Genomic DNA, 9,595 nt, shown 5'->3' with positions numbered 1-9,595 from the left:
TGGCAAAGGTTTCAGCGAGATCAGTCAGCAGGTTGGAACCTTTACGTGACTTGACCACAATAGCATCCACATAAGCCTCCACATTCCTACAGATCTGAGTGAGCAGGCACTTCTGGATCATGCGCATGAATGTGGCGCCAGCGTTTTTGAGGCCAAATGGCATAGTGACATAGCAAAAACACCCGAACAGTGTGATGAAGGCCATTTTTATTTCATCTGGCCCATACAGTCGGATCTGATGGTATCCGGAATACGCATCCAGAAAAGACAAATGCTCACACCCCGCAGTCAAGTCGACTATCCGATTGATGCGGGGGAGCGGAAAATGATCTTTCGGGCAAGCCCGATTGATATGCTTGAAGCCAATACACATGCGGAGTGAATTATCCTTCTTGGGGACCATGACGACGTTGGTGAGCCATTCGGAGTGGTATATCTCGCGTATGAACTCAGCTTCTAAGAGCCGAGCCACTTCCTCGCCAATCGCCTTCCTCTTCTCTGCGGCGGAACGATGGAGATGCTCTTTGATAGGTTTGGCCTTGGAGTCGACACGCAAACGGTGCTTAGCTAACCCCCTGGGTACACCTGGCATGTTTGATGGTTTCCATGCGAATATGTCCCAGTTCTCAGGGAGGAACTGGATGAGCACGGCTTCCTATTTGCCGCCGAGTGTCGTTGAGATGTGGGTCAGAGCAGCTGTGGGATCCTCCGGGTGGATGTGAACTGATTTTCTTTCGCCAGCCGACTGAAATGCAGATTCAGAAGCATGCTTCTTGGAATGTAGTAAATCACTCGGATCGGCATTTTTCTTATACTCTTCCAGTTCTACCACTGCCATCTGCTCATCAGCAATATCGGATCCCTTCTGGAGGCATTCCTCTGCTCCCTGCCTATTTCTAGTGACGGTAATCATGCCTTTGGGTCCGGGCATCTTCAGCTTAAGGTACATGTAACATGGGCGGGCCATGAAACGAGCATATGCCGGTCTGCCCAGAATAGCATGATAGGCACTATGAAAATCTACCACTTCAAACATCAAATTTTCCTTGCGAAAATCTTTAAATCACCAAAAACCACATCCAAAGCAATCTGCCTGAGTGATTTTGCCTTCTTCCCTGGGATGACTCCGTGGAACTGCATGTTGCTTTCACTGAGCCGGGACGTCGGAATGCCCATCCCTTGGAGGGTCTCAGCATACAGAATGTTCAAACCACTGCCACCATCCATGAGAACTTTACGCAACCGAGTCCGTCTGATGACTGGGTCGACCACCAAAGCCTGCCGCCCGGGGGTAGCAACGTGAGCTGGGTGATCAGACTGGTCAAAGGTGATAGGAGTCTTTGACCACTTGAGGTACATTGTAGTTGCCGGAGCAACCATGTTCACCTCTCAGTTGATGACATTCAGTCAACTTTTGCTCTCAACATCAACAAAAATCACCAAAGTAGCATTAACCTTCGGGTAATCTTCTGCTTTTTCTTCATCCTCATCCTTGTCAGAGCCTTTCTCACTCTGCTGGCCCTCACGAAACTGCTGGATAAAGAATATGCATTGTCGAGTGGTATGTTTGGGTAAAATCAGGTTACCCTCCTCATCCTTCTTCGTGTGGATGGCACACGGAAGGTCCAGGACGTCCTGGCCCGACCGATCTTTCATCTTTTTGGGTATCCATGACCCCTTGGGATTTCCTTTGAACTTGCCTTGGGTTGTCACTACTGATGCTTCCCTTTGACAAGCGGCTTCAGCTCTGCGCTTTTGCTTCCGACTAGGATTTCTGCCGTTGGTATCAGGATCTGTAGCCTTCCCTTTGCCACTATGGAGCCGGTCCTCTTCTTCATCATTTGCGTATCGAGTAGCTATCTCCATCATTCGGTTCAGAGTCATGGCCCCGGAGCGGCCGAACTTCAGAATGAGCTCTCTGTACCTGACGCCTTCCTTGAAGGCGCAAATTGCTTGGTGCTCTGAAACATTCTTCACCACATGGTGAAGTGTGGTCCAACGCTAGATGTAGTCTCTCAAAGTTTCATGCGACTTCTGAACACAATGTTGCAACTCAGTCAGACCAGTAGGTCGCTGGCAAGTGCTTTCAGACATTTTGATAAACACTCAGGCCAGATCTTCCAAACAAAATATGCTGGCAAGAGCCAACCGGTTCAACCACGCCCTGGCCGAGCCCTCAAGCATCAAGGGCGGGTGCTTCATGGCCACTTCGTCATTGCCTCCACCAATCTGCACAACCACTCAATAATCCTCTAACCATCTGTCTGGCTTTGACTCGCCAGGAAACTTGCTCACTCCTGCAGTCAACCTGAAGGTGGGAGGAATCTCAACAGCTCGAATGGCTCTGCTGAAACACTCGAGCCCAGAGACGAACCTCTGTTCCCACTCGGGTGATCTCTGTCCATACCTTCTCTGTTAGCCCTGCCTCTGTCAACCAGGCCCTGTACGAGGACTGACCTTGCATCAAACTCAGGCTCTCGGGGGTCGATTGGAATCCTCCGCTCGACACCGTACGGGCGCCTGTCATCATACCGTTGGGGCGCGTACGAACCACCCCTCAGAGGGGGCGTGGGCACTCGACGGCTGTCATCACGGTGGTATCGAGGGTCAAACTCCCTGTGGCCTCGACCCATGTACTCATCCTGGTGATAACCACGATATTCACGCCCCGGAGGCGATCTTGGGTCGTGCACCGACTAAACTCTGTCCGCCATGACAGACCTGCTGTGAATCCTATTGCGCGGCTGGGAAACAACCAAATTCTGCTCTTCGGCCGCCCTGAGCAGTGCCCAAATCTGCTGTAGGCCTCTGCCAGCCTCGAAACGGGACGGCTGGATCGAATCTGCAATATGCACAACCGCTGCAACATTCGGGATCAGGGTGTGGTATACCTGACACTCACCCTGAGACCCAGTCGGGAACAATTGCCGTTGCGGCATTTGGAACTTGGGAGTTGCTTGCGGGCGCGATGGTTGAGTGACTTCTGAAGATTCTCCAGGTGCGCACGTTCAGCCAGAGTGGCTACGCGCGCAGCCTCCAAAGCATGAGCCTCGGCGGTCTCCCCAACGATGGGGGTCTGGAGAGCTTGATCGTTCCTACGATGCAGCTCTTCTCTCTGCTTTGCGGTGAGGGCTTGCAGGTAGTACTCGTCGTTCCGTGAGACGTACCACCGCTATTGCCTCCACCACGGGGAAATCCTGGTGGGCTGCACTGGGGGCCAACCATGAGGACTTCCGCCGCGGGGTCGTTGCTTTCGCACTCGGAAAGAGTATCCAAGTGGCCAGTCAACAAATTAAACAATCCATAAAGGGACTCATCGGGCTCGATTGCCGCGATCTGAGGAGTGGCCGACTGACGGGCCACCGCATGCTTCACCCATCGCTGGAGCCGCGAGCGGCCGGATCGCTTGCAACAGTGAGCAGCGGGAAGGGAAAACGCCACCGGAGCCGACCGATACTGAGTCGACGGCTGCCGCAAGAGGATGCCACGGGCACTTGCGCGGAAGTGCGCCGCCCCGCGGATGGGGAACGCCTCGACATCGAGGGGAGCTTCCTGGAGCCAGGCCGAGTCGTCAGTGATGAAGGCGAGCGCGTCGAGACGGATCTCGCGGCCTAGAGACAATCCACTGCCGGAAACCATGTCGATGGAGATCGAAGATTGCAACCTCGTCGAAAGTCGCTTAGACGCCTGCCCCACGGTGGGCGCCAACTGTCGTGGGAACGGATCCGACAGTAGAGATTGGGGTACGTAGGAGAGGGCAATGCCTAGCTACAACGAGGTTGTACACTCGGGTTTACGAGTTCAGGCCCCTCTCGAAGGAGGTAACGGCCCTACGTCTCAGTGTCGCGGAGGCTCTATTGATTGGAGTGATGAGTTACAGGGGTGCGAACCCTTGTGCAAGAGGGGAGGGGTGGCTTATATAGAGTACGCCGACCCCTTGCATCCCTCAGTTACGCAAGAGTTCAATGAGAGTATAATGACATGAACGTTACTGGTAACGCCCGCATTTAATGATCTTTAAGGTGACGGAGTGAACGATCGACCGTTGCTATCCAGAGGTGACCCTAGGTCTTCTGTCCTTCGAGTGAGTTCTTGTCTTCTGAGTGAATAACGACGGTCGAGTGGAATTGGGATATCCGAGTGGATCCACTGTCGAGTGGATTGCACCCTGTGATGATTCCAGTCGGTATCTTCTTTCTATCTTTGTAGGCCTTGGCCTCTTGTGCGGTGTCCTTGGGTAGGGCATGTAGGTCGGGCATAGAACCCTACCCTAGGTACATATCATCGTCACTTACCTCCATCAAGAACACCGTCATTCAGGAGACCATGCCCCACCCCACCAAGAACGAATGGGTATACTTCGTACCCTTTCTCATGTGTGGGTTAGGGTTCCCTATCCATCCTTTTTCCGAGGTCTCCTCCACTTCTATTGCCTCCAATTTCACCACTTTTCCCCCAATTCCATACTCCACATAGCGTGCTTCATCACACTATGTGAGGCTTTTTTCTGCTGGCCACACCTCGGCCTGTGGCGCAAACACTTCCGCATCAAGCTGCAAACCAACGCCGATGAGACGTGCGAATGTGATGGCGCCAACATCAGTAAGGTCGCCGGTGCCAAATACTTGGAGGGATATTTTGTCGAGACCAACAAAAACTTGTAGGAAGAGTGGTTAGAGCTCGAAGATCCTCCTCGGGTCGGCATCGTCACCCCTTCACCCTTCACGCCGACTGTCCAGACCAAGTGCCATTCATGGAAGCCGAGGAGCAGCTCGCTACCGGAGCACCCCATGGCCATACGGTTGACCGAGATGTTGGAAATATGCCCTACAGTTAATAATATTGTGTTTTTTTTCATGTTTATAATTAAGAGTTTATATTCTATGTTATAACCGTTATGACTCTGGAATATGCGATTCAGTGCAAAACTCATATGCACCCGTGGAATGATAAACGGTAAAATCTGATTCCTAATCTTGCCTTTAGGACTAGCTCAAGTTTTGCTTGTGATCATGTTTTCCGGATCTTGGGATATCCTTAATTGTAATGATAGTCCCTCCGTCCGGTGAAATGTGAACATTTAGAAATTTTAGGACAAATTATGAAGTGTAGTAGAAAATGCATTGCGAAGATGCAAGCCATCATCTCTCTCATTTTTAATTATCCAACCTTCAATGAGCTAAGTGCACGTAGAAATTAAGAAGACTGTATAGAATGTTATTGGTTGATTACCGTGTGATGAGAGAAATTCATTTTTTCTACTTTAAAATGCATTGAGAAAATAAAAGCAGACTCTTTTATGAATAAATTTTTAACCCAAAACATGCGCTCTTCACCGGGCGGGGGAGTATCACGCTGGAAGAATGAGCTATTGAATTGACCCAAACATATTAAGATGCAGAAATACCATGGGTGTCAACGCATTAGGACGATAAATATTTCAATATTTCCATGAACGGAACCAGGAAAATGCATTTCAACCCAGAACATCACCAAGCACAGGTACTTGACCGAAGCAACCTCAGTTCAATGCTACTACTAGCTATGGAAGAGGAAAGCTGATACTGAACTAAAACTAGTAGCTGAGACCATCGTCCGTGGTGATGCCAATGGAGGGCGACATTGATACATCCTCCTCCGGGAGCGGCGACTGGTCCACGGGAACGCTCTCGATCATCCTCACCACGTCGGCCATGGAGGGCCTCTGCCCCGGCAGCTGCGCCACGCACGCCAGCGCGATGTGCAGCAGCGCCACCATCTCCTCCTCGATGTTCTTGTACCGGAGCAGCTCCGCGTCGAACACCTCTGCTGTCCACTCCTCCCGCACTACCGACCGCACCCACTCCGGGAGGCTCACAGCCGCCTGCTTGTCTTTCCTCTGTGCGCTGTTGCCGGCTGCGTCCGGCAGCGGCTGCAGGTGCTGCGCCGGCACCTTGCCGGTCAGCGCCTCTAGGACGAGCACGCCGAAGCTGTACACGTCTGCCTCCTGCGAGAGGCGCTTGTGGTCGCCCGACTGCTCCGGCGCGATGTACCCGCCGAGGCGGGCAATGGCGTGCGCCGGGCTGAGCAGCAGCGCTAGGCCGAAGTCCGTCACGCAGGCGGCGCCGTTCTTGTCGAGCAGGACATTGGTGGACTTGATGTTGCCGTGGGGTATGGTGGAGTCGCGGTACTCCCGGTGGATGCAGGCCAGCCCGCGCGCCGCGCCGAGCAGCAGCGTCACCCTCGACGTCCAGTCCAACGGCGTCTCCCCTGTCATCTGGTGCCCTGCACACATTCACCAGACAATGGCAAGAACATCGTGTCAGACACTGTTGGAATGGAGCGAGAATATGTTAGCCATTCAACAAGGATACCGTGGAGGCGATCATGGAGGTTGCCGTTAGGGAGGTAGTCGTAGATGAGGAGCTTCTCCTGCTTGGCGTAGTAGAAGGCCCTGAGGGGGACGAGATTCGGGTGGCGGAGGCGGCCGATGAGGTCCATGTACCGGTGGAACTCGTCGCGGGCGCAGGGGTTGGCGTCGCGTAGCCGCTTCACGGCCACCATGCGGCCGTCGCCCAGCGCCGCGCGGTACACTGTCCCGAGGCTACCACGACCGACCATCTCCGCCGACGCGCGAAGCAGCTCCTCGAGCTCGAACTTGCTCCTCCTCCCCTGCTGTTGCGCTGTCCAGCCACCACTTGCCCTCCGTCCGGCGCTGCTGTCGCTTGCCCCGTCGTCGTCAGCTTCGTCGTTGCCACCGCCTTCGCCGTCGATCCCGAAGAATACCAATTTGCTGCGTGCCCCGTCGCTGTCGCCGCCGTCGCTGCACCTGCCAGCGCTGCCCGGGCGAGCTGGCTGCATGCCCTTGCCGTGGCCGAACATCCCGCCGTCTCCGTCCTCCAGGCCAACGCGGCCGCCTCTTTTCCTCTTCTTGGCTGTCTCGCTGACGCCGCCGGTGCTACAGCAGCAATACGCAACCAGCAGCGACAGCAGCGCGAACAGGAAGAGGCCATTGCCGACGGCAATCCCAGCAATCGCGCCTGTGCTCAAGCCCCCCTTGCCAGAGGCTCCCTCTGGTGTGGCCAATGCCGGTGAGGACGAAGCAACGGACGAGGAGGAGGAGGAGGCGGCTGGGTTGGACGGCACCACGGACTGCGACGACGAGGCAGGGGCGGAAGGCGACGTCGGGGCGGGCTCGCGCGGCATGAAAGAACAGGACGGCAGCGGCGGCACCGTCCCGCAAAGACCGGCATTGCCGGCGAACGAGGCGAGACCGAACTTGGCGCGCACCGCGTCGGGCACCCTGCCGGAGAGCTGGTTGTTGGAGGCGTTGAAGTCCGCGAGGCGGGGCAGGGCGGTGGCGAGGTCCGGGAGCAGACCGGTGAGGAGGTTGTCCTGGAGCCTGAGCGTGAGGAGGTCGGTAAGGTTGGCGAGCGCGGCGGCCGGGATGGGCCCGCGCAGGCTGTTGTCGGCGAGGTCAAGGCGGACGAGGCGGGGGAGCCGCGCGAGGGCGTCCGGGACGGCGCCGGAGATGTCGTTGCGGGAGAGGTAGAGGAGCTTGAGGTTGGGGACGCCGAGGAGGAGGCCGTCGAGGGTGCCGTTGAGGCGGTTCCCGCGGAGGTCGAGCACGCGGAGCTCGGTGAGGTGGGAGAGCGGGTCGAGAGAGCCCCGCAGGTCGAGCGAGCCGAGGGAGAGCGAGGTGACCCGGCGACCGTCGGAGGAGCACCCCACGCCGGTCCAGCGGCCGGCGCAGGCGTCGGGCGTGCTCCAGTTGCCGGCCAGGATGCCGTGCGCGTCGGCAGCGTGCCGGAACATGCCCAGCGCGTCCGTGTCGCTCGGCTTCACCTCCGGCTCAGGCCGCGGCACCGCAGCCGCCGCCGCCGCGGAGAGAAACCCCAGGACCGCCAAGAACCGCAGAGCCATTGTCCCCGGCCTTGGCTTGTGGCGAGGCGAGGCGACGATTCTTTACTTGAGCTATGAGATTGGAATGGGGGGAAACCGGGAAAGGGAATCATCACTCACACAGCGAAACAAAGGTCCAAAGCCATGATCCCTGCCGCTCCATCAATCTGCATTGGGGGAAGAGAAGCGCCGTGCTTTTGATTTTTGAACCCGAAGGACGGACTGTGGTGTTTGAAGTGGGAGGGAGGGATAGTGATGTGGAGTGGTCATGAGCCGTGAGGGCAGTGTCAGTCAGGATGCTTCCACTTTTCGCTTTCGCTCTGTTCTTGTCTGCCCGTTGGCCCCTATGCCCGCCCTAGCACAGCAGCAGCATACAGGCCGGACACGTCCCTGGGCCTTCCTTTGTCTCGTCACAGTACAGCCAAAGTCAAAAGCTCAAAGGAGTAACTCAAAAGCCGTAAATTGCGTATGAACAGTTTAAAACACGGCTTATACTGCAACAATTCATAGTCCCGAATACCATGCACACAATGTCACAATTCCATTTCCCTGGTTAATGACAACACGGAAAGGTTGGTGTTTGTCCTGACAGAAGACGTGTGCTTCAACATTGTGTGCAGTTTCAAGTGTAGAAACTTGCAACCGTGCACGCATTTTCTTTTGCAGAACACCTCATATGACGTGCAATAACAACTTCTCACGTGTCTGTGGCATGGAGGTGGGAAGCAAAAGCAAAAAAAGAAACTACCGTATGTTATGTATTGTACTCCCCGTCCTGAATTACTTGTGAGGAAGTATGTTGTAATAAAAAGTTCTCACGCGACTAAGAAACAGAAAATTCCGTTAAAAACATGTTCTCGTGGGACAGTTCAAGGGACTGACCGTGAACATATACTAGCAACCTTTCGGGCGTTCGAAAGGGATTTTGCCGTGCTCCAGTCCAGTGGATTGCGAATGATGAGTCCATAGACTGGCCGAGGGTGGTAATGAGATCTTACCTTGAGAAGCTAACACGACTGATCATTGTCCTCCTTACCTCGCGTGACAGGAAAAGGGTCCGGAGGTATCATGCCGCGCTTTTGCACTCTTTTACTTTCCCTATTCACAATCCCACTCTGACCGCGGTTAGCTGCAGTAGCGCAAATTGGACACAGCGCAATGTTTGAGCTCCGGATAGAGTATCTCATGCCGACGGGATAACCTTTTTTGTCAAGAGCTGGCCATTTGTACCTGCGACGACATCCAAATCCCGGGGAAAGCCCAGTGCAGATGACAAGGTGAAAAAAAAAACAATTTGTGATCGGGAGATCAAACAGGGAGCGGGGAGCAAATTAGGCTATCAATTTTTTTAGGTGAATTATGCTATCAAATTGGAGTACTTTATCTTATCTAGCCAAGCGTTAATTTGCGTCTCATGCTGTAAACTCAAATGCCCAAAAACTGAACCCCAATTTGATTCTCATAGTCTAAAAAATCAACACATAACTTTACAGTAGACAGCTGCGATATATTTCTACAATGGAATTGCAAAGAAGCTTCCGTACCAGGGACTAAATTTCAGAAGGAATTGGCACTGTTTCATCTTCAGATTCAGAAGCGGTGATTAACAGAGAGCATAACATAATTACAGAAGGTTTTAACAGGAGATAGAAGGAGATACAACACAGAATATCTACCTAGCTACTCCAACGTGACACACAAGGTGTCCGGCCCA

The 9,595-nt window shown here is 54.2% G+C and overlaps 1 protein-coding gene across 1 annotated transcript; it reads right to left on the bottom strand.

Annotated features, from left to right (window-relative positions):
* Window positions 1-5,423: 5,423 nt before the first annotated feature.
* On the bottom strand, window positions 5,424-8,193 carry LOC125529373 (Leucine-rich repeat protein kinase family protein). Its single transcript, XM_048693789.2, has 2 exons — window positions 6,354-8,193; window positions 5,424-6,264 (listed from the first exon to the last, which is right to left on the bottom strand). Exons 1-2 carry the CDS (start codon window positions 7,900-7,902, stop codon window positions 5,576-5,578), a joined length of 2,238 nt encoding a protein of 745 aa, XP_048549746.2. The 5' UTR covers window positions 7,903-8,193; the 3' UTR covers window positions 5,424-5,575.
* Between the last annotated feature and the right edge of the window lie 1,402 nt (window positions 8,194-9,595).

This window comes from Triticum urartu, chromosome 5A, assembly GCF_056163025.1.
Source record: "Triticum urartu cultivar PI428250 chromosome 5A, HENAU_Tu73, whole genome shotgun sequence".
In the NCBI taxonomy this organism is placed as follows: domain Eukaryota; kingdom Viridiplantae; phylum Streptophyta; class Magnoliopsida; order Poales; family Poaceae; genus Triticum; species Triticum urartu.
The sequence above is the reverse complement of the archived record's forward strand: the minus strand, read 5'-3'. Positions and strand labels throughout refer to the sequence as shown.